Below are 25,229 nucleotides of genomic sequence, written 5' to 3' on the forward strand. Positions count from 1 at the left end.
CTGGGCCAATAACATCCGCTCAGCCGTGGTCACATAGATAAATAGTCTATTCTGCTCCCTTGGGATTTTGGCACCTAGAATTCCTAAAAGGAAGGCTTCAGGTTTTTTTAGAATAGGTTATTTTGAACATTTTTTTCAACTCATTATATATCATTTCCCAAAATTCTTTTGCTACCTTACATTTCCACCACATATGATAAAAGTTGCCGTCTTTTTTCCTTACATTTCCCCTCAACTCTACAGTTCTATGATAGTTGAACTGTGGAACTCCCTGCCACAAGAGGGGTGGCTTTAAAAGAAGATTCAGAAGGGACCCCGTGGGTCATCTAGTCCAACCCCCCACCTTGCAATGCAGGAATCTCAGCCAAAGCATGAGCAATGCTTCCGAGGAAGAGGGATTTCGCACTCCGGTCGTCCTATTGGGGTATCTGGTTGGCCCCTGGGAGAGCAGGATGCTGCTGGCCTGATCCTGCAAGCTCTCCTTAAGTTCTTATAAAGGCAAAGCAGTTGCCCTAACTGCACAAGGACCGGCTGGCTCAGTTTGCCCGATTCCAGCAAAAAGATTTGCAGTTTCGTTGGCACAAAAGCTCAAATTCTGCTGCCCCCGGCTCACGGTCAAAGGCCTCCCACCTTCCACTGTCGAATCGCTGAGATTCCAGCATTACAGGTGAAACTCGAAAAATTAGAATATCGTGGAAAGGTTCATTTCTTTCAGTAATTCAACTTAAAAGGTGAAACTAATATATGAGATAGACTCGTGACATGCAAAGCGAGATACGTCAAGCCTTTATTTGTTATCATTGTGATGATTATGGCGTACAGCTGATGAGAACCCCAAATTAACAATTTCAACTTTGGGGTTTTCATCAGCTGTACGCCATAATCATCACAATTATAACAAGCCAAGGCTTGACGTATCTCGCTTTGCATGTCATGAGTCCATCTCATATATTAAACTCCAGTAGCTAACGAAAACAATTGCTTACATACCCTGTTTCTCCTAAAATAAGACATAGCCATAAAATAAGCCATAGCAGGATTTCTATGCATTTGCGAAATACCGTATATACCCGAGTATAAGCCGACCCGAATATAAACCGAGGCACCTAATTTTCCTACAAAAACCTGGGAAAGCTTATTGACTCGAGTATAAGCCGGTTCACCTTTGCCGCTGTGGAGGAGGAGGAGGAACGAGCAGCCCGAAAGCAACCCTTTGGGCTGCTCCTTCCTCTTCTTCCTTTGCCAAGTTTGCATTTATGCGAGCAGTTCAGGAATGGAACAAGCTGCCTGGGGAGAGTAAAGAACCGCTGTTCTTGTACACTTCTTAAGGAATGGTTGACTGGGGAGAGCGGGTGGTGGCACAAGCGGAGAGAAAGGGCTTCTTTCTCGCCACCCCCACCACCCGCCTCACTCGAGTATAAGCCGAGGGCAGCTTTTTCAGCACAAAAAATGTGCTGAAAAACTAGGCTTATACTCAAGTATATATGGTATGAGCTGTTCCCCAAGAATAAGCCATACCCCGAAAATAAGCCATAGTGATGCGGCACCTCCCATTAAAACAGCCTGGAGAGGCGTGGCTATGCAGCATACCGATGCGACGCGGTTAAAATAAGACATCCCCTGAAAATAAGCCATACTGTGTTTTGTTGAGCGAAAAAAAATATAAGACGGTGTCTTATTTTAGGAGAAACGCGGTAAATGGACTTTTCCACGATATTCTAATTTTTCGAGTTTCACCTTTACATGGGGTTGGACTAAATGACCCTCGAGGTCCCTTCCAACTTGACAGTTCCATGATTCTATTATTCACTGGGGGGGGGGCTTTTAAATGGAGGTGAAGTGGCTATCAGTCCAGGATGTTTAAGTCATGACTCCTGCACACTTACCTGTACAGTGGAACCCCGGGTTACGTACCCCCCCCCGTGCGGCAGACATTCGAGTTGCGAACGCTCGCAACCCGGAAGTGTTTCTGGAGTGCACGCAACCCCTGGATGCACAGAAGCGCTCGAATTGCACTTCTTCCGGGTTTTTTGGGTTTTTTTGTGCATTCGTGATACGCACTCCCGCGTTACGTACCGCGACCCAGAACGGATCACTTACGTAACCCGGGGTACCACTGTACTTCAAACAGAAGAACCCCGAGGCCCTCCTCGGCTCTCTCTCTGCAGCCTGAAAAGTAGGAAATAATCTGGAATTGGGACGTTGTGATTCGGGGAATGGACACACTCCCTCCCTCCCAACCTAACAGAAGCAGGATTCGGAGAAGTGGACGCTTGCTTGCTTCATTCTTCCTTTCCCCAGGATCATTTCTAAGGCTTCCTCCAAGGCAGGGTGGTCTTCCTCCCTAGAGTCAGCATGGCCATATCTGGGATGTAGCAGCTTCTGTGCAAAGACGGCAGAGGGCGCTTGAGAAATGCAGATTTATTCTGAGGAAATGGAAACTGAAACTTATGGAGGAAAGTCCAAAGAGAAAGGGCTCTCCGCTCAGGAAGTTGTTTTTCTTCCAGCAAAAGAAGAGATTTGTCACACCACAAGGGCAAACACCGGTTATTTATGGTTTAGTTGCAGGGGTTGGGCTAGAGGAACTTCAGGGCCCGCTCCAACTCGACAGTTCCATGATTTTATTAATTCACTGGGACTTTTAAATAGAGGTGAGATGACTATTTGTCAGGGATGTTTAGGTCGTGATTCCTGCTTTTCAGGGGGCTGGACCTAGATGCCCTCCAGGTATAGGGCAATATATGAATGAATGAATGAATGAATGAATGAATGATAACACCAACAACAACATTAATAATAATTTTCATTTGGCTGAGACCCCAACTGCAGCCTGAAGCCATGCATTTCAGACGCCATCCCCATGTGCCGGATCCTGCCTTATCTAACCCCTTCTCTCTCTTTTTCTCTCCCCTCCCTGCAGCCGTGGGCTGCCCCCAAGACCGGGGCTACGTCTTTGACGAATGCGGGCCCCCTTGCCCCAAGACTTGCTTCAACCACGCCGTCCCGCTGGGGGTCCTGGAGTCCCACTGCTTCAAGCCTTGCGTGCCAGGCTGCCAATGCCCTGCCGGGCTGGTGGAGCACGAGGCCCACTGCATCCTGCCCGAGTCCTGCCCTCGCATCATCTACGGAACTCTCTGAGACAGGGCGGGACCGGATTATTTCCAGGGAACCCTCCGCCTTTGCCTCGTCTGGGGGAGCCTGGGACTGGGGTGGGGTAGGGCGGCTCCCCTGCCTGTTCCAGGGGGAGAGCGTCAGAAGAATCTGCTCTCTGCAGTGAGAATTTCAGCATTCAATTCGAAGCATGGTTCTAGTCCTCACCGACTTCCTTCTGTGCCTTCTCCAGTCCCTCGAAAAAAACGTTTCCAAATCAAGCCGAAAACTTGAATCGTGAAGCCAGAATAAATTATGTACAACCAAGAAAAATGTTCTCAGTTGCAGGATTTATTCTACCTGGTCAGTTTCCTCCTAGAACTCGCTTGGTGGTGTCTGTGCGCACGGATTGTGCAAATCAAGCCCGATCCTAGTCCTCATTGATGCCTTTCTATGTGCCACTGATGGCAGACATTGCCATTGGCCAATGGGTTTTGGTGGAGACCAGAATGGGAAGATCTTCCACAGGGGGCCAACCCCTCCCCAATCTCCCTCCGGTTGTAACCGACTCTCCCCATGGGGAGGCCCAGTCTGGATGTTTTGTGGCAGAGGGTGTCACCCATCGCTCTGCTGGATGAATAAAAAAGGATCTCTCTGGCACAGGTGTTTTCTGCTTGGGTCCAGAGATGGCAGAGAGAAGCGGGATCAAGGTGACCGTCACAGATTGGAGAAGTGGGCCCAGCCTAACAGAATGAATTTCTGTAGGGACAAATGTCAGGTTCTGCCCTTAGGCAGGAAGAACCAGATGCACAAATAGAGGATGGGGGACACCTGGCTTCCTGGCAGTACATGTGAAAAGGATCTGGGGGTCTTTGTGGATCACAAGCAGAACATGAGTCCACGGTGTGATGCAGCAGCAAAAAAGGCCAATGCTATTCTAGGCTGCATCAACAGAAGTCTAGTGTCCAGATCAAGGGGAGTCATAGTCCCACTCTATTCTGCTTTGGTTAGGCCACACCTGGAATACGGTGTCCAGTTCTGGGCAGCACAATTTAAGAAGGGTGTTGACAAGCTGGAAGGTGTGCAGAGGAGGGCAACCAAGGTAATCAAGGGTCTGGAAACAAAGCCTGATGAGGAACGGTTGAAGGAGCTGGTTATTAAGGAAAGTCATAAAAAGGTAAAGGGTCCAGTCGCGGACGACTCTGGGGTTGCGGCGCTCATCTCGCTTTACTGTCTGAAGGAGCAATTAAGCTGTAATCGAATGAAAACTACATAAAAATCGAAAGACAGATCATAAAAACAGACCCCCTCCCAACTCTACAATTCTTTGATTCTATAATAATAATAATAATAATAATAATAATAATAATAATAATAATAATAATAATTTATTGTTTATACACCACCCATCAGTCATTAAAAGCTTCCCTAAACAGGGCTGCCTTCAGATGTCTTCTAACTGGCAGATAGTTGTTTATTTCCTTGACATCTGGTGGGAGGGCATTCCACAGGTATTTTTCTTCAAGCGAGGAAGGAATATTGTGCATTGGCAGCCGAAGCTCCCGCCTCTGTCTTCCTGGCACCTTGTGGGCAAATTGCTACTGCTTTCATTTCTGGATGTAACTGCTGAAGGCTGTCCCTGCCACCAACCCCCCCCCCCCCCTGAGTCCTCCCCTCCCTTTCCTTCCAGAAATGTTAAGAATCAACACTTCAGTTTCAAAATATGTAAACTGTGCGATCCAGGCTTCTGAGAATTGATTCTCGGTGGCCGTTCATCCAATCCGCTTTCAGGTTTCTTTGGTTGCGTTGGTGTCAACCGGGGGGGGGGGGACGACGACAAAAAGCCAAATTCGTGCAATGATTCCCCGCCATCGTACTCAGAAACAGACATATTGGATCAGAAATAAAAGATTTAATTAAGCGCTTCCCCCACGGCTGCAAAGACACCCTGGTCTCTGCACCTGCCGTGTGTATCTGAAGTAGGGACGGGGAGAAAATCAACTCGGCTCACATTTAAAGGCAACTCACCTACCGGTAATTCTCAGGACGCGGGTGGCGCTGTGGGTTAAACCACAGAGCCTAGGGCTTGCCGGTCAGAAGGTCGGCGGTTCGAATCCCCGCGACGGGGTGAGCTCCCATTGCTCCGTCCCAGCTCCTGCCCACCTAGCAGTTCGAAAGCACATCAAAGTGCAAGTAGATAAATAGGTACCGCTCTGGTGGGAAGGTAAACGGCGTTTCCGTGCGCTGCTCTGGTTCGCCAGAAGCGGCTTAATCGTGCTGGCCACATTACCAGGAAGCTGTACGCCGGCTCCCTCAGCCAGTAAAGCGAGATGAGCGCAGCAACCCCAGAGACATCCGCGACTGGACCTAATGGTCAGGGGTCCCTTTACCTTTTGTTGTTGTTGTTCAGTCGTTCAGTCGTGTCCGACTCTTCGTGACCCCATGGACCAGAGCACGCCAGGCACGCCTATCCTCCACTGCCTCCCGCAGTTTGGCCAAACTCATGTTAGTAGCTTCGAGAACACTGTCCAACCACCTCGTCCTCTGTCGTCCCCTTCTCCTTGTGCCCTCCATCTTCCCCAACATCAGGGTCTTTTCCAGGGAGTCTTCTCTTCTCATGAGGTGGCCAAAGTACTGGAGTCTCACCTTCAGGATCTGCCCTTCCAGTGAGCACTCAGGGCTGATTTCTTTAAGGATTGATAAGTTTGATCTTCTTGCAGTCCATGGGACTCTCAAGAGTCTCCTCCAGCACCATAATTCAAAAGCATCAATTTACCTTTACCTTTACTTACACCTAATTCTCACAACTTGCGAATCCAAGCCCTGCTGCCCTTTGAAGTGCAGTTCTCCAGCCAAGGAATGTGTACCAAACTGCCAGATGTGTTGCGCCCGGGCATCTATCTTCACTTGGTCGCAAGCGGCCGATAGCCAGGTGCAAAATGTGTCTGGCGCCTGGTGAGTTTCGAACTATGTCCCCGCCATGTGCGACCTCCACTGTTGAAGCCAGTTGCTGGGAATCTCTGGGAATGTCCAGGGTGGCACGAGAGGATATATTGTTGATTAATATCCTTCCTAACTTGCGCTAGCAAATTCCTTCACTTAGCAGAGTTTACATTCCCTGGTTGCAGGCTCGTGTTACATTTTCCCTGGTTGCAGGCTCGTGTGAGCCTCTCACTATTCCACAATTCAGTCTCTCTCAGATTGAATTGTAGGCTCCTGGTAAACTCCCTTAAAATCCCTCCTAAAAGAATAAAGACGCCGCAATCTTATTCATAAGCAATAAAAAGAAAGTTTACTCACGATCAGGCAGAATAGTGTAATCCCTGGAGGCAGGTTTCAGGTTAAAAGCAGGCATAGGCAAACTCTGGCCCTCCAGATGTTTGGGACTACAATTCCCATCATCCCTAGCTAACAGGACCAGTGGTCAGGGATGATGGGAGATGACTGTAGTCCCAAACATCTGGAGGGCCAGAGTTTGCCTGTGCATGGCTTATATATTTCAAACATATACAAACAGGTTTACCCCATAAGGGAGATTTACCTAGTGACTGCAGGCCAGCAGCTCACATGGCGAAAGGAAGATGGAAAAAGAGGGAGGTGTGCTGCGTGACTCTTCCTTTTGTTACCTGGACAGGTGAGGTCACGCCCACCTTCTATCACATGCAAAAGGAAGGATGCTCCAGCCAGGAGGAACAGGGAGTTTCTACTGGCTGGACCAAACATCCCCTCGCATGTTGTTATGTACTGAGTTGAATAGGATCCAAACTGCAGCAGGCTGATTGGTCCTAGAACAATAGGATTGAGATTGCAGCAGTCTGACTGGTCCCAGAACAATAGGATTGAGATTGCAGCAGTCTGACTGGTCCCAGAACAATAGGATTGAGATTGCAGCAGTCTGACTGGTCCCAGAACAATAGGATTGAGATTGCAGCAGTCTGATTGGTCTGCAGGAGCCACCCAATCCAGCTCCAGGTGGAAGTGAATCCGCATTCCGATTGGCATACAGGAGTATCCCGGAATTAGCCAATCACGTGGGGCCCATTGTGTAAATAGTGTATATAAAGCAAACATTTTGGGGGAACTGCATTCCTCACTACTATGAGCTGAATAAAGAGCATGAAATTCACACTCGACTCCGAGTATCTTTCACTGGCGACGAAGGTGGGATCCCGCTGAGCTGACTGCCACACACAGCACCGCAGCAACGCCACCTGCCGCACAGCTGCCTCGCACCGTGTATCCAGGCTTCAGCTCCGGGTCCCAAGGAACTCAAGATGGCAATGGACAGCAGCTTCTCGCCGTTCAACCCAGCATCAGGAGACTGGGAAGGATACGCCACCCGTTTCACCTTTCTTCTAGAAGCTAAAGGGGTCACCAACGATGCCAAGAAGAGGGCGATATTCTTCAGCGTCTGCGGAGAGGAGACATTCGAAATCGCCCGGGCTCTCCTGGCGCCTGATGATGTAGCTACTGTTCCTTACAAAACAGTAATGGAACGGCTGAAGGGGCACTTCTCGCCACAGCCCTCGGTGGTGGCTCGTCGAAATGCCTTCTATGCAAAGCGGCAAGCCCCTGGGGAAACCATAACGGGGTTTGTGACCTCCCTCCGCCAAGCCGCTCGGTTTTGCAACTTCTCAGAGTTGGAGAACATGCTGCGTGACCGCCTCGTCGGTGGCCTAAGGGACGAGAAGCTGCAACGACGCCTCTATGCCAAGAAGGACCTAACGTTCCAGGTCGCTCTGGAGGAGGCCCTGGCAACAGAAGCCGCCGAGAGGTCAATGCAAGAGGCACGGCCGAGCGTGCCGTCCCAACCAATGGTCCACCACGAGGACCTCATCGACGATTCAGGATCAGACAGTGAGGAGGTGCACAGAGTACAGCGGCGCACTCAAGCCATGCACACACCACAGCTGCCTCGACCAGAAGGAGGGAACTGCGCAAGCTGCGGGGAGAATCACAAGAGGAGGACCTGCCGTTTCCGCAATGCCGAGTGCAGGCAGTGCAGAAAATCAGGCCACATCGCCCGGGTGTGTCGGGCTCAGCCCATCCGACGCCAGGCCTCAGATGACTGCCCCAAGAGCCCCAGGTCCCGGGCCCCAACGCACCAAGGCAACTCGACAGAGACCACGGACTACCAGGTATACCAGTTGCCCCACCCCAACATAGAGAAAATTTATGTAGAGGTACAGATAGAGGGGGCCCCGTGCCGCATGGAGCTGGACACAGGTTCAACCCTATCCATAATCTCGGCACGGACTTTAAGGAAACTGTGCCCTAGTGGGGGTCCCAAACTCAGGCCGGCCCCATTCACCCTCCGGGACTTCCAGAAACGTAAGGTCCCCACCATGGGGGTGGGGACCTTCAGGGTGCAATATCGAGGGCGGACGCGGCAACTGGACTTGCTCGTGGTCAAGGGCTCCTACGTTAGCTTACTGGGATTGGCATGGTTTGGACCACTGGGGCTAGCCGTCACCGGGGTGAACCGCACTAGCTTACAAGTGGATGTGGACGCCATATGCAAGGAGTTTCCGGCGGTTTTCGATGGGAAGTTGGGACAGTATACGGGCCCCCCTATTGCCCTACAGCTGGACCCCGCAGTACGACCTATCAGGCTCAAGGCCCGCCGGGTCCCGTTCGCCCTGAAACCCCGTATAGACGAGGAATTGGACCGGCTCGTGGAGCAAGGAGTGCTGGAGCCTGTGCCTAATGCCACCTGGGAAACCCCGATCGTCACACCCGTCAAGCCTAATGGTTCGGTCCGCATCTGCGCAGACTACAAATGTACCATAAACAAGGCCCTCATGGCCCACGCATACCCAGTGCCAGTGGTCAGCCATGTCCTCGCCACCCTGGCTGGGTCAAAAATTTTTGGCAAGCTGGACTTGGCCCAAGCCTATCAACAGCTGCCAGTAGATGAAGCCACAGCAGAGGCACAGACGATTGTGACGCACAGGGGAGCGTTCAAGGTAAAGCGGCTGCAATTCGGTGTCAGCGTGGCACCAGGCATATTCCAGAATCTAATGGACTCGCTGCTTAAAGGGATTCCTGGCGTCACCCCCTTCTTCGATGATGTGTTGATTGCCGGGCCCACAGCAGAGGAGTTTGAGGACCGCCTTCGCACCGTTCTGCACCGTTTCCAGACGGCGGGTCTCAAGGTGAAGCGGGAAAAGTGTCTTCTAGGAGTGCCTCAGGTGGACTTTCTGGGATTTATGGTGGATGCAGAAGGGGTCCACCCGACTGGGGACAAGGTACGGGCCATTTGTGATGCCCCAGTGCCCAAGGGCAAGACTGAACTTCAGGCCTTCTTGGGGCTATTGAACTTTTACCATGCCTTCCTTCCCCATAAGGCAGCAGTAGCAGAGCCCCTACACAGACTCCTAGACAAGCGGGCCCCTTGGGTGTGGGGCCAGCGCCAGGAGGCCGCATTCCAGGCAGTCAAGGACTTGCTCATCTCAAACTCTGTCTTGGCACACTGTCGGAATACGTTTCACGGATCCGCCATGGATTCACATTTATTTGGTTATTTTATAAGTTTTTCAAGGTCTACTTTTAGTATAATTGCGCGTAAAAGCGAAAGTGAAAGCATGAATGAATAGTGTGGTTCACTTATGAGATTAATCCGCCTTTATTTTATAGATCCGGTCATGTTCAAAGTTGTTAATGAGCGTTAAACTTGCTTCCCGCCTTTTTGGAGGGCAGCAACAGTGATTTTATTGGTTAAAGTACTAATGATGATGTCACGTTTGTTCCCTAATAAAAGGCAGAGGCACCCCGCTTAGGCAGAGGAGTTCGTTCATGTTCTTTTAGTTGGGTTTTAGTTGAAGTCAAGTTTAGTTTAAGGGACTAGGAGCGGGCTGGACGGGTTGGATGGGTTTTTCTTTAGTTAGAGTTAGATCGCGGAAGATTATTCGGTTTTAGTTTTAGATAGGTTCTTTTAGGTTAGCCTAGGGTTAGGCCCGCGGAAGATATTTCGGTTTTAGTTTATTTAGTTAGCCTCGCGGAAGATTGGGCGCGCAGGGTCTTTAAGCTTAGGGGAACTTAGCTTAGGGGACGAGCCTACGCGGGTTCTGCCGAAGCCACTAAAGATACAACCGGTGTCTGTCTTCCTTTGGGGTTAAAGGGGGGAGTAAAGTAAAAATTTTAATTTCTTTAATTTGGTCCGCCTATTCAGAGTCAGGGTATATATTTTATTTCACGAGGCAACTTTTCATTAAAGAAGGCGATTAGGAACTCACACACCACCAGAGTCTTCAATTGGCTTACTCATCATCCTTCAGACTGTGAGGCTTGGCCGGCGACCGTGCTCAAAAGCACGCGGAACGCTGGCCGCTTTCCCCGCAACTGGTACCTCGTGCATAACCAGCCCAAGGCCGTGCACGAGGAGCTCCAGCACCCAAACCCCGACAGCACACTTCGATGAGAGGCTGCCGGTGGTGCTAGCATGCGACGCCTCACCCTATGGCATCGGCGCTGTCCTTGGACACCAACTCCCAGATGGAAGAGAGGTGCCAGTGGCATACTTTTCCCAGACACTCACCGCAGCCGAGCGGAACTACTCGCAAATCGACAAGGAAGGCCTGGCAATCGTGAAGGGAGTAAAAAAAATTCCATGATTTCTTGTACGGGCGGCCCTTTACCGTGGTGACTGATCACAAACCATTGCTTGGTTTGTTTGCCCCCGAAAAGCAGACCCCCCAAGTGCTGTCTCCTCGCGTTCTCAGGTGGTCAATTTTCCTTGCCGGCTACCAGTATGCACTGATTCACCGCCCTGGGAAGGCGATGGGCCACGCAGACGCCCTCAGCAGGCTACCACTACCAGAAACAGGCCCCGACCCAGCACCCGCACAAGAGGTTATGAGCCTGGAGCTGCTTCCCGACCGCCCTATTCAGGCACAAGAAGTTGCACACCATTCCAAGAAAGATAGGGTCATCTCCCGGGTCCTGGACTGGGTGTGGAGGGGATGGCCCAGCAGCAGCCCCGGGCCAGAATTTGCTGGCTACAGAACCCGTAAACACGAACTGTCGGCCCACAAGGGGTGCCTGTTATGGGGAAGCAGGGTCGTCGTTCCTGAGCCCCTTCGCAAAAGGGTCCTTATAGCCCTACACGAGACACACCCAGGGGTAGTGAGAATGAAGGCCCTCGCCAGGAGTTATGTATGGTGGCCAGGAATTGACGGAGAGATAGAGACCTGGGTCAAACACTGCCAGGCCTGCCAAGAATCCCGCCCAGATCCCCCAAGGTCCCCAGTGCAGTCCTGGGAGTCCGCCCGAGCACCATGGTCACGCCTGCACATGGACTTCGCGGGCCCCTTCCAGGGGAAAACATTCTTCATAGTGGTGGACTCCTACACCAAATGGCTGGAAGTCGCACTGGTACCATCCACTTCTACGTGCGCAGCCATCCGGGCACTACGCAGGCTGTTTGCAACCCATGGACTCCCTGACACTCTCGTCTCAGACAATGGAACCGCATTTACGTCAGAAGAATTCCAGACCTTCACAGCGCAGAATGCCATCCGCCACATCCGCTCAGCACCATTCCACCCTGCCACCAATGGCCAAGCAGAGCGCATGGTGCGGACCACCAAGGACACCCTACGCCGCATGACGCAAGGGGACTGGGAGTACCGCCTTGCCACATTCCTTCTAGCACAGCACAGCACCCCTAGCTCAACGACTGGCCGGAGCCCCGCGGAACTACTAATGGGCCGGCGCCTCGCAATCAGACTGGACCGTCTCCACCCCGACAGAGCTCAGGATGAGGTAGTGGTGGGTGAAGGCAGGAACCCCCGGACCTTTGTGGCCCAGGATCCAGTGTATGCAAAGAATTTTGGGGCAGGCCCGGCATGGGTACCCGCCACAGTCACCAGGGTGACTGGCCCCGTGTCATACGAGGTGCTGACAGAGGGGGGGCAATGCTGGCGCCGCCACTGCGACCAGCTACGGCGACGATTCCCAGGAGAAAACCAGGAGGAGAACAGGTCAGAGGAGTCCCAAGGGAACAGTGGGGCATTGAGACCCGTAGAGCAGGAGGGGCTGGCAGGGGAGGCAGAATCAGTAAATACTGAGAGGACCCGTGAGGCCGAAAGGGCACCGGAACCAGAGCCACGACAGAGCGAGCTGGTTGCGCCAGACCAAACAGCCCCATCACAACCAGCAGCCTCGGAACACGAGCCAGAACCAGAACCCCTGACCAGGGAACAGCCCAGGACGCAACGCACACGTAGGCGGCCAGCGTACCTTGAGGACTATGGATGCAACCTCCCAGGCAGGACTGGAACTTAGAGGGGAGGGGTGTTATGTACTGAGTTGAATAGGATCCAAACTGCAGCAGGCTGATTGGTCCTAGAACAATAGGATTGAGATTGCAGCAGTCTGACTGGTCCCAGAACAATAGGATTGAGATTGCAGCAGTCTGACTGGTCCCAGAACAATAGGATTGAGATTGCAGCAGTCTGACTGGTCCCAGAACAATAGGATTGAGATTGCAGCAGTCTGATTGGTCTGCAGGAGCCACCCAATCCAGCTCCAGGTGGAAGTGAATCCGCATTCCGATTGGCATACAGGAGTATCCCGGAATTAGCCAATCACGTGGGGCCCATTGTGTAAATAGTGTATATAAAGCAAACATTTTGGGGGAACTGCATTCCTCACTACTATGAGCTGAATAAAGAGCATGAAATTCACACTCGACTCCGAGTATCTTTCACATGTATTCAGAAGGCATCCCAATTATTTGAAGCTTCACACCATAGTGACCTCACCGGGGTGAAATTACCTTCCTTGAATTATGCAGGCAGCTCAGAATATTGCAGTGTATTTTCAAATGCTCTATAAAATGAATTAGATGCTTTAATTTAACATATTACATAGGCAAATGTCATAGGTGATGCAGGCTTGGTTTGGTCAGGGTGAAGGGGGCCAAAGGTTAATACCAGTGTGCTGAACAAACTCTGACTTAAAATTCTAAAACTTAAGTTTTAAAAAACTTAAAACCATGGAGAAACCTGGTCTGAACAAAGACATTGGATTCTGATCTCATTATACATGACAAAGCTATCTTTAGCCATCTCACCCCTTGCTTTTTCCTGTAAGACCAATTGCAGTCGTTAACAGGTTTTCCACACCTATCAGCTGATCACCCATTCCCACCACCCTTCTGAGTAATACCCCTCCCCACTCCCTCACTATATTTAAGGATCCGGTGACTTCTGTTTCAGTGTATCTGAAGGAGTGTGCATGCACACGAAAGCTCATACCAAGAACAAACACAGTTGGTCTCTAAGGTGCTACTGGAAAGAATTTTTTTATTTTGTTTTGACTTAAAATATGTGTAGAAAAACAACCAGTAACAAAAACCTAACCATGATAGCTTCCCGTGCTGAATGAATGAAGGCAAAGCAATGCAAAGGAATGTTGTACTGGACTGCCTCTCACGGATCACATCCCATAACCTCAAGTAGGGAGGGTGCTGTTTTGCATTCTTTTCTCTTTCGGGGATGAAATAAGCTCCCAGAGGTGCCTCAAAAGTGGGAGGGAGGGAGGGAGGCTGCCAAGTGATGTCATGACAGGGCTCCTGCGCCTTTGACAGGAGAGCAGACGAAGGATGCTGGAGTCTCCAGAAGGATCATGCGGGAGGATGAATTTGGACAGGGGTGAGCTGGTGGGGGGAGCTGCATTTCCTGAAATTCTCCCTCCTGCACAGTTACGTCAGGCAGAGGAACCCCCAGGCCCTCCTTGGCTCTCTCTGCAGCCTGAAAAATACGAAATAATCTGGAATTGGGACATGGTGGCTCGGGGAAGGGACACGCTCCCTCCCAACCTAACAGCAGCAGGATTCGGAGAAAGCGTGTTCTCCTTCATGGAGAGCACGTGTTGCGGTGGGGGCTAACAAGTCACCCCCTCTGCTGCTGGGTGGGTTCGTTTGGATGGCCACTACTGCGATTGGGCTCTGGCTGTCGTTGGGGAGATTCATATGTTGCAATTTGTTGATGGACAGCCCAGAGCCTATAAATGACCCTGCACTCAGCGTCGGAGCCCTCCTGGCTTCGTGCATCGGATCGCCCGCCCTCCCTCCCTGTTATTAGGCCTCTGCATTGACCTTGCTATGCCTGTCATGGGGTCGTCTGCGTTGGAGCAGGGGCCTGGTAGGAATTTTTCCACTTGGCTGATTGGCTGGTGCCATCTGGTTTTCGCCTACTGCGTAGCAATTAGTCACAACTCGTAAGGTTGGCGGTTAGGCATTGGTTATAAATTGGTTGAGGAGGGGCAGAGTTGGCTGTGGTTGCCCCTCCTATGCTGCGAAGGGGCAGGTTGGCTGTGGTTGCCCCTTCAAAGCTGCTGCTGCAAGGGGAATTCCGTTAAAGGAATCCAGGGGCTCACCATGCTTGTCCGTATCCACCGGTCGGGGGACAGGGCCCACGCAAGAGCCCCTGGGAGCATTTGGGGAGAACGGGTGCACATTCTCTCCCCAAAGTGTTTTCCCCTATACTGACTCCACAGGCGGGTGGATGTCAGTTCTGTCCCCAGCGGGACAGATAGTCTTAACCAATGCCTAAGCAACCACTCACTTATTTTGTATTCAATAAAGTTGTGGCCAAATTAATGCCAAAAACCTAAAACTTATATCTGGTGTGAAGTGTGTGGAGGCAGTGAGAGATTTCACTTTCTTGGGTTCCATGATCACTGCAGATGGTGACAGCAGTCACGAAATTAGAAGACGCCTGCTTCTTGGGAGAAAAGCAATGACAAACCTAGACAGCATCTTAAAAAGCAAAGACATCACCTTGCCAACAAAGGTCCGTATAGTTAAAGCTATGGTTTTCCCAGTAGTAATGTACGGAAGTGAGAGCTGGACCATCAAGAAGGCTGATCGCCGAAGAATTGATGCTTTTGAATTATGGTGCTGGAGGAGACTCTTGAGAGTCCCATGGACTGCAAGAAGATCAAACCTATCCATTCTCAAGGAAATCGGCCCTGAGTGCTCACTAGAAGGACAGATCCTGAAGTTGAGGCTCCAGTACTTTGGCCACCTCATGAGAAGAGAAGACTCCCTGGAAAAGACCCTGATATTGGGAAGATGGAGGGCACAAGGAGAAGGGGACAACAGAGGATGAGATGGTTGGACAGTGTTCTCGAAGCTACTAACATGAGTTTGGCCAAACTGCGAGAGGCAGTGGAGGATAGGCGTGCCTGGCGTGCTCTGGTCCATGGGGTCACGAAGAGTCGGACACGACTGAACGACTGAACAACAACAACACGCAAGTGGGCGCTTGCTTGCTTCACTCTGCCTTTCCCCAGGATCATTTCTAAGGCTTCCTCCGAGGAAGGGTGGTCTTTCCCCCCTAGAGTCATCCTGGCCAATTTTGGGATGTAGCAGCTTCTGTGCAAAGACTGCAGAGGGCGCTTGCGAAATGCGAATTCGTTTTGGGGAAATGGAAAGCAGCCAAGCAATCTTCCTCTCCCGAAGCAACAAACGAATCTCTCTTTTGAGTTTCGGTTTCTATTCTGCCGGAGTGAGCTCACTCACTGCGTCGCTATATAAACGGAGAGAGCGAGGCAAAAGTTTGCAGACGGAGGGAGAGAGCATCCTGCAGACTGCTGGACCGCCGGCGAGGGGAAGTTTGCTTCCTGCGAAATTCAACCTCCTCTCCGCGAAAGGGAGAATGAGGTAAGCGGTGATTCCTGCGTAGATCTGACTCCTCCTGCTTAAAGACCTCCCGTTCTGCATTTTGTGCAGCAGGAGTTAGAATCCTAGGATGGGAGAGATGGGCGTTGCCCCCCCCCCAACAGAGCCTAGCCCCCTGCAATGCAAGTTGGATGTTGCTGCTGGACCCCAGCTTCGGCAGCCAGCATGGCCAAGGGCCAGGGGGGCAACGGAGTCCCGCGACATCAGGAGAGCAGCAGCTGTGGCTCAGTGGTTAGAGCCCTTGCTTTGCATGCAGAAGATCTCAGGGCTGGACTCGATTACCCTCGGGGGTCCCTTGCGATTCTAAAATTCTGTCGTCCCCTGATGGTATCTGCAGGTAGGGGTGGAGATAGGATCGTGGAACTGTAGAGTTGGAAGGGACCCCCATGGGTCATCTAGTCCAACCCCCTGCAATGCACGGATCCTTTACCCAACGTGCGGCTCGAACCCACAACCCTGAGATCAAGAGTCTCGTGCTCTACTGACGGAGCTGTTATTCTGACACTCTATGGCCAAATCTAGGGAGTAGGAGGAAGCACCTGCTCTTGGTGGGCGGGGCCTAGAGGAAAAGTGGGCGGGGCCTAGAGGTACATGTTTAAAAGTGGGCGGGGCAACAGGTGTGAGCCTTCCTTTTTTTGGCAAGAGGGCACATTCCGGTGATGCCCAAGTCTAGATCCCAAATCTTCTGAGCCCTTTGAGCAAAGAACCCCTGCCTGCAGCACCCCTTCACCCTTTCTATTTATTTATAGTTTTTATTAGATTTTTCTCATTTACATTTCAAAGCCTCAAATCAATGACATCCCTTCCTCTCTTTCCGTGGTTCATTTTGCCTACCATCCATCCCTGCATATTTTAAATGACCTGTCCTAAACCATTCAGTATTCCATTGTTACACCATCAAAACTTATCTGTACTGTTGAATTTATCTTAATGCTGCCAGCGTTTTTAAATGTGCACAGTTTTCACCCATATAATCAGTAAACATTTTCCAGTCTTCTTTAAACACGCATACTTCTTGTTCTCTTATTCCGTATGTCAAATCTGCAAGCTATGCAGATTTCATCAGTTTAATTTGGCATTCTCCTTTGGTTGGGACCTCGCTCGTTTTCCATTTTGGAGCTATTAAAACATGGGTGTCAAGAGGACATTTAAGGCTACAGTAATGCCAGAAGTTAGATTAAGATAGGATATAAGAAGTAGTTAGAATTATGTTATGTTGATTTTACTAGGATTAAAATAGAGTTAAATGTTGATTAATGTTTATAATGATTAAGATTAGGTGAGAAAGAAGATTTTACAATGTTACAAAGTTACTAAAGAAGATTAGAAATGAACACAGAAGGCAGGATGAGAGGAAGTCCCAAAGTAATGTTTATAAATAGGATAAGGATAATTAAATAAGTGTTTGTTTGTAAGTTTTTTTTGTATTTTTTTCGTAGTGTTTGTTGTATTTTGTGTGGTTTTTTTAATTGTCAAAATTTAATAAATTCTTATTAAAAAATGGGGCTGCAGTAGTAGCATACATAGATAGCCTTTTTTTTGAGACCAGGGAATTTCCCTATGAATTATCCGCAACACAAAGGACTCCGGTTACAGGTAGGTAGCCGTGTTGGTCTGCCATAGTCAAAACAAAATAAAATAAAAAATTCCTTCCAGTAGCACCTTAGAGACCAACTAAGTTTGTTCTTGGTATGAGCTTTCGTGTGCATGCACACTTCTTCAGATACCAAGAAGTGTGATCCGATCCGATCTGAAGAGGTGTGCATGCACACGAAAGCTCATGCCAAGAACAAACTTAGTTGGTCTCAAAGGTGCTACTGGAAGGAATTTTTTATTTTATTTTGTTTTGACAAAGGACTCCGGTTGGTTGGTTTTTGAAAGGTACCTTTAGACACGTTTGGACAAGTAGCAGGATTTAAGCTGAATAAAGCCAAAACTAAAGTATTGACGAAAAATATGACGCCAATGCAGGCACAGAAATTGCAAGATCAAACTGGACTGAACTTTGTTAAAAAGGTTAAATATCTGACACCGAAAAATCGAAACCTGTTCAAGGACAATTACGAAAAATTATGGAATGAGATAAAAAGAGACTTAGAGATATGGACTAGATTAAGGTTATCTTTGATGGGCAGAATAGCAGCCATAAAAATGAATGTATTACCAAAGATGCTGTTTTTATTCCAAGCACTTCCGATTAGAGATAAGTTGGACCGTTTCAGAAGATGGCAAAAGGACTTATCTAGATTTATCTGGCAGGGGAAGAAACCTAGAATAAAATATAAGATTTTGACAGACTCTAAGGAAAGAGGTGGATTCTCCCTGCCAGATTTAAGAATTTATTTTGAAGCGGCAGCCTTTTGCTGGTTAAAAGATTGGTTTAAGTTAGAAAACACGGATGTGTTGGACTTGGAGGGCCATGATAATGTCTTCGGATGGCATGCATATCTTTGGTATGATAAAGCCCACAAAGCTTTTAAAAACCCTATTATCAGGAATGCCTTGTATCAGGTTCGGATCCGGAATAAAGACTTACTAGAGAGAAAGACTCCTAGATGGTTATCACCAGTGGAGACCAAGGCCTACAAGAGACCTAATATGCCTGCAAAATGGCCAAAATATGCTGATATACTGCAACAAGAAGGCCAGAGGTTTAAGTTGAAAAGTTATGAACAATTGAAAGAATCATAGAATCCTTGAGTTGGAAGAGACCCCAAGGGCCATCCAGTCCAACCCCCTGCCAAGCAGGAAACACCATCAAAGCATCCCTGACAGATGGCTGTCAAGCCTCCGCTTAAAGACCTCCAAAGAAGGTCTTTAAGCAGAGGTCTCTGACTGGTTGCAGTATTACCAGATAAATGAAGTTTTTAAGTTGGACAGGAAATATGGCTTTCAACTAGAGAAATCCAAGTTGGAAACAGAACTAATTGAACCGAACTCTAAAAACCTTTCCAGAATGTATAATTTGTTGCTAGAGTGGCATACAAAAGATGGAATGGTCAAATCTGTAATGATTGATTGGGCAAGAGATGTGGGGCACAATATAATGTTGGAGGATTGGGAGAGGTTGTGGAGGGAAGGTATCAAATTTACTGCATGTAATGTATTAAGAGAGAATATTATGAAAATGGTATATAGATGGTATTTAACACCAGTGAAGTTAGCTAAGATGTATCATGGATTGAGCAATGAATGTTGGAAGTGCAAAAAAGTAGAAGGTACCTTCTATCACATGTGGTGGACGTGCCCAAAAGTAAAGGTCTTCTGGGAGAAAATCTACAATGAACTTAAAAAAGTGTTGAAAAACATGTTTATTAAGAAACCAGAGGCCTTTCTGCTGGGCATAACCAACCATGAGATACCCAACAAAGATAGAACATTTTTTATGTATGCCACAACAGCTGCTAGGATTTTGATTGCTAAAAACTGGAAAGGCAAAGAGCTCCCAACAGTAGAAGATTGGCAGATGAAGTTAATTGAATATATGGAACTCGCAGAACTGACCGCGAAACTCCGAGACCAGAGGGAGGAGAAGGTGCAAGAGGATTGGAAGAAATTCAAAGAATATTTGAAACAACGTGAAAAGTTGGGACATTTGAAGTGAAATCGGCGAACACAATGGGCGATAGCTGTACAATGTTAGGTTAAAATAGTATATAAGAAGTTAAGTTTGTGATTTCTTTTGATGCTTGATATTATGGTTAAGAATAAATTGATAGAGATAAAATAAATTGATAGAGATTAGGATTAAGAATAATTGTAAAATAAGAGTTAAAGTAGTTACAAAGTTACTACAGTAAAATTGAACTGAACGCAGAAGAGAGGATGTGAGGAAGTCCCCTAAGTAAGACTTGAAATAAGGTTATAGTAATTAAATTGGTGTGTTCCTGTGGTAGGTGGGTTGTCAGGTATGTATTTGTTTGTTTTTTGTATTTTGTAGTTTGTATGTATTTTTTGTAGTATGTATGTATGCCTTTGCTTTGTTTGCTTTGTGTTGAAATACCAATAAATTCTTTATAAAAAAAAAGAAAGGTACCTTTAAACAGTCCGCCCCGCCCCCCCCCCCCAATTCATTATACAGTTGTACCTCAGAAGACGAAAACATAATCCATTATGGAAGTCGACTTCCAAAGCACGGCCTCCAATTGGCTGCAGGAAGAACATTTGAAAACCGAAACACTCACTTCCAGTTTTCGATCGTTCGGGGGCCAAAACGTTCGACTCCCAAGGCGTTCGGGAGCTGAGGTGCGACTGTATATCACAGGCGTCGGCAAGGTGTTCCAGCCATGGGCCGGATCAATCCCACGGACGTCATCCGTGGGCCAGACATGCACAGCACGATTCCGGAAATTGCGTCAGCGCATGTCCACAGTGCCAGAAATCGCTTCTGCGCACGCCCAGATGCCGGAAATCGCGCCTGCGATTTTTGGCGTCTGGAAATGCACAGACAAAGTTTCTGGTATCTGCGCAGGCGCAGGGGCCATTTCCGGCACCACTCTGCAAGTCCCTGCGCCGCGCTGCGCTGGTTTAGTGCAGTGCGCGGGGGGCTATCCAAGCGTGCAGCTCATGGGCTGGTAAAGTGTTCTTCGTGGGCCGCATCCGGGTTCCTGACCTCTGGTATATCATCTCAGAGGTTGCTGTGGTACGAATGTATATCATCTCAAGAGTATCCCTCACCCTTTCTCAATCTCTCTCTCTCTCTCTCTCCCTCCCTGCCTGCCTCTTCCCTCTGCAGCCGACCACTGAGGTCGAAGCTGGAGAGCTTGCAGTGCCATTTCACCTGGGATTTTGAGATCAAGGACAAGGTGGATGCATTGCACATCCTGCAGACTCTGGCCCCACAGGCCCAGCACACCCCACACCGCAATCGAGGCACCTACCTTGCCATGAGGGCCTACCTGCAGGACTTCCAGGGGAACTACGAGGAGGCCCTGGACAGCCTCCGAGAAGCAGAGGGGGCTCTGAAGCGGGACCACCCCGCCAACTTCTCCCGCCAGGCCCTGGTGACCTACGGCAACTACGCCTGGGTCTACTACCACTTGATCAATTACGACATGGTGGACCTCTACCTGGGACGCATCCACGACATCTGCCGCTCCTTGGCCAGCCCGGAGGCTTACTCTGCGATGATCCCCGAAATCCACGCTCAGAAAGGCTGGTCCCTCCTGGCCGGGGGCTTCCGGAACGGGGACGAGGCCGCAGAATGTTTCCGCAATGCGCTGGAGGCGGAAGCGTCCAACGAGGAGTTCCAGGCCGGACTGGCCGTCTCCGCTTATGCCTCCTATACTCATTCCTGGGCTGCCGAACAACGGGAAGAAGCCCAGAAGTTGCTGGAAGAAGTTGTTACCCGCCAGCCTCAGAACTACGAAGCCAAAGCTTATTTGGCTCGGGCACTTGAGAGGGAGGACGTGGAAAGAGCGCTCTGCCTCGCGGACGATGTTGCCCAGGAGAGCGTGAACCCCGAAGTACTCCGAACCATCTCCAGGCTGTACAAGCCGCAATCCCTTCCCCGTGCCATTTCCATTCTGAAGAAGGCCATCGTCCTAGATCCCGGCTACCATCTCCCACACCACGACCTTGGCATGTGCTACCTGACGCAGTTGGAGAGCTCTCCAGGTGACGTCGGAGGAGAAGTCGTCGAGGCTGCCATCGAGAGCTTCAAGCGCTCTCTGGAGATGGATCCTTTCTCCATCTTCTCTCGGCTGAAGCTGGCGAAGGTTTACGGCGAGAGGTCGCCGGCTTACGAGGAAGAGATCTACCTGAACCTGATGGAGGAGCTCCCGGGAGCTAGCAAGAGATGCCAGCAGTCCATCTACATACACTGGGGGGACTTCCTCCTCCACAAGAAGGGGATGAGGAACCAGGCCCTAGAGATGTACCAGGCAGCCGCCAGGATACCCGGAGACCACGCACTTGAGAGGAAGCAGCTGGAAACTCGCCTGAAGAACCTGGCGAGGATTTTCAAGGAAGGCGGAGAAATGGACCAAGCGAGAGCTGTCTACAGCTTCCTTAAAGAAACGGGGCTTCAGGTTACGAGTCAACGGGCCGGATCGCGGAGAAGGGGTTCCTGGCGAGAGAATGGCAGGGCCCAGCAGTGAAGGACCTCCACACACACACACATTTGCAAAGAGGCAGGGGGTTGTGGCTCTTTCCTTCCAGTTTCGAAGAGGCTCTGAGCCCCAGGAGTTTTTACTGGGGAAAACCTGTTCCATTCCCCTCCCTGCACTAAAGGAGCACAGAAAAAGCCAATTTTGTTTATCTGCAGTGAAGTGTAGTTGCTTCTAGAAGTTGCATTGCTTCTATTTCTATTAATATTATTATTCTTACTATTTTTTAGTTGCAGGCAGAAAATCCTGGATCCAGCAATGGTTAAAATCTAATGGAGGATTGCATTGCTGAACTAAGGAGCAAGTTTCTTTGTGGAATAATGGCGGCAGTTGCTACACTAAGTACTGCCATTCCTTCTATTGAATAGACCAGGGTTTCCAAAGCTTCCCCCCCCTCCGACTACAACTCCCATCATCCCTAGCTAGCAGCACCGGTGGTCAAGGATGATGGGAGTTGTAGTCCAAAAGCAGCTGGAGAGAGACTCAAGTTTGGGAAACCCTGAGTTAGACAAAGGCTGTTGGCAGAGGAGTTCGATGCTCTTCAATCAGTTTGTTTTGTGCTTGATTCCAAGGCTGTCAGTATGGAAGAAGCCAGACCTTTGGGGATGTTAAGTCTGTGAGCCCCTCCATCCTGGGCTCAGGTTGTATATATGTTGTGCAAATAAACCATATATCCTAAAGACACCACGGTCTCCGCTGTTGCCCGTTCCAAGGAAACCGAGCCCTGGGATATGGCTCCGCTCAGAGATTGGGGCGGGGGTGGCATGTAACAGTATCAAGATTCTGGTGAGCACATATTGGTTGCCCGTCACTCTTAAGGTCCCAGGGTGGGTTGCAAACACAGAAGTTATTAATATGACAAAAGATGGCACTACACCATATTGCAAACAGTTGAAAGCCAAGTAGGATTTGCTGGGGGTGTTGAAATAGATCAGCCTTTGGTTCCCTTCCAACTAATTGCAGAAGTGAGGTGTGCATTCATAAGACACACTTAAGGGGTCGAAAAGCCACAGGTGGTGCTTGCGCTGAGACTCTGGCGTGTCTCAGCTGCACAACAAACACCAGGGTGAACATGGGAAGAGAGCCATGCTTCGGGGAGTTTCCCTGCGCCAGTCTCAAGCACGGCGTCGCCTTCTTCGGCACCTGCAGATTTCGTAAATGATTTTTATTGGTTTTTCCTCTGAATTTTAACAAAGATTGTAACAGAACATTTTTAGAAACAAATAATACAAAAACTTATATTACAAAAGATTTATACCACTCTAATCGTTTACATTTACAATTTCATTCACTTCCCTTCTTTCTTCTTATGTCTTCTCTAAATCATACATCTATGTTTCACACATCAACTGTTCTTCCATCAATTTAATTTTCCTTTTCTTTTCGGATTTCAATTGATTATACAATCCCATTTCAAAATTGTATATCTTTCCTTATTTCTTTACTGTTCTCTGATTTAGAATAACTACACGCCATGTGTTTTATGTCATCCTTTACGTCTTACACACCTTATCCAGATATTCCATAAACTTTCCCCATTCTTTTCTAAACGTTTCTTCCCCCTGTTGTCTGACTCTCATTGTCAGGCACCTGCAGATTTCAGCAAGGCTTGTTCAAGAGAACCAGGAAACCTTCGGGGGAGCCCTGCGGTGCCGGATGATTTTGGGAACGTTCAGGGTGGCAGGAGAGGATATATTGTTTTTTAATATCCTTCTTAACTTGCGCTAGCAAATTCCTTTACTTAGCAGAGTTACAACCCCCCCCCCCCCCCTTTTACATGCACAGCAGATATCTGGTTGCAGGCTCGTGTGAACCTCTCACTATTATACAATTCAGTCTGTCTCAGATTGTGTTGTATGTTCCTGGTAAGTTGCCTTGAATCCCCTTTAAAAGCATAAAGACACCACAATCTTATTCAAATTCAATGAGAGAAGTTTACTCACATCAGTTCACAGTTGGATTCCTGAAGGCAGACTTGGTTACAGAGATGTACATGTGGATCTACCCCATCTGGGGGGATAATCCCAGTACTTCTGCTAGCTGAGAGCTAACAGAGCAGTCCTGGCTAGAAGCTGGTCAAACGAAGAAAGAAGTCAAAGAGATGGAAGGGTGCTGCGTGACTCGTCCTTTTGTTACCTGGACAGGTAAGGTCAGGCCCACCTTCAGTCACATGCAAAAGGAAGGATGCTCCAGGCGGGAGGAACAGGGAGTTTTGACTGGCTGGACCAAACATCCCCTGCATGTCTTCTCTAGCATTGCAAGGAATGTTGCACTTGACTGCCTCTCATGGATCATGTCCCACAGATGAGACCATCGCATCCAGCACCCCCTTCTGGCCGTGGCCCCCCAGATGCCCCAGTGGGAAGGCTTTAAGCAGCTGCCATCTCTCCCCTTGCGCTACCCGGAACCACGAAGACCCTAATGGAAGGACCGTAAGATTGGGGAGGGTGGGAAGGGATCCCAAGGATCTGGAGGGGCCACGCTCGGCTCCTAGACCTGAGGCTCACGACCCGCTGGCCAAATTTTAAATTCCAAGCTGAGGACCACCATGTTCTTTGTGGTTCCTCTCATCCCGCCTGGGTTTGTAGACCAGGAAACTGCAGGAGGGAGGGCAGCTGGGAACCTGACCTTTAGGAGAGGGGGACTTTCCCAGGAAACTGCCACCCAGCTAGCAGTCGTCTTCTGGAACAGCCATTGATGCTTGTGTGCCTATGCAATCGGCCGAACCCATCGGAGCCCATTCGACCGCTTCAGCTGGTGGAATTGGTCCTGTTTCAGGGCACTGTGGAACTCCCTGCTGTTTGACATCAAGCAGGCGGCCTCTTTGCTGTACTTTTTTTTTTTTTTTTGGCCCCCTGCTAAAAGCATGCTTGTTTAGGCAAGCTTAGAATCATAGAATCTTAAGAGATCGGAAGGGACTCCGAGGGTCATCCAGTCCAGCCCCCTGCTTCGTTGCAGGAATCCCAGCTAAAGCATCCATGACAGAGGGCCAGCCAACCTCTGCTTTAAAACCTCCAAGGAAGGAGAGTCCACCACCGCGAGTCGAAAGTCAAAGGTGGTTTTATTTTATTTATTTATTTAGAAATACGATTCATTAAATTCCCACAAATTCCAAATAAAGTTCCAATACATAACAATTTTTCCTTCAACAACAATGCAACAACAATAATGTTTGTTGTTAACTCTCAGGTTAACAAAGCAGTATTCTCAGAGCCATGCAATGTTTAAAAGTTCCTGCATAGCCACGGAGTTCTTCATGCTGCACCACAGTCCAACAAACCTAGCCCAGCACTCTTTTGCTGTGCTCAAGAATTCTTTTCTCCTCTCATCAGCAGAGTAGCTTT

The 25,229-nt window shown here is 49.2% G+C and overlaps 2 protein-coding genes across 2 annotated transcripts in view; both read left to right on the forward strand.

Moving 5' to 3' along the window:
* KCP (kielin cysteine rich BMP regulator) overlaps positions 1–3,473 on the forward strand; it is a 97,933-nt gene extending 94,460 nt beyond the window's left edge. Inside the window, exon 52 of the mRNA XM_033162530.1 lies at positions 2,921–3,473. Coding sequence (XP_033018421.1) covers positions 2,921–3,138 — 218 coding nt within the window. The 3' untranslated portion in view covers positions 3,139–3,473. The remainder of the gene's footprint in view (positions 1–2,920) is intronic.
* A 12,202-nt stretch (positions 3,474–15,675) lies between these two features.
* LOC117054539 (interferon-induced protein with tetratricopeptide repeats 5-like) lies at positions 15,676–21,954 on the forward strand. The gene is made up of 2 exons (XM_033163489.1): positions 15,676–15,760; positions 20,514–21,954. Exons 1-2 carry the CDS (start codon positions 15,756–15,758, stop codon positions 21,874–21,876), a joined length of 1,368 nt encoding a protein of 455 aa, XP_033019380.1. The 5' UTR covers positions 15,676–15,755; the 3' UTR covers positions 21,877–21,954.
* Positions 21,955–25,229: the final 3,275 nt, after the last annotated feature.

This window comes from Lacerta agilis, chromosome 10, assembly GCF_009819535.1.
Source record: "Lacerta agilis isolate rLacAgi1 chromosome 10, rLacAgi1.pri, whole genome shotgun sequence".
NCBI classification, from domain to species: Eukaryota; Metazoa; Chordata; class Lepidosauria; order Squamata; family Lacertidae; genus Lacerta; species Lacerta agilis.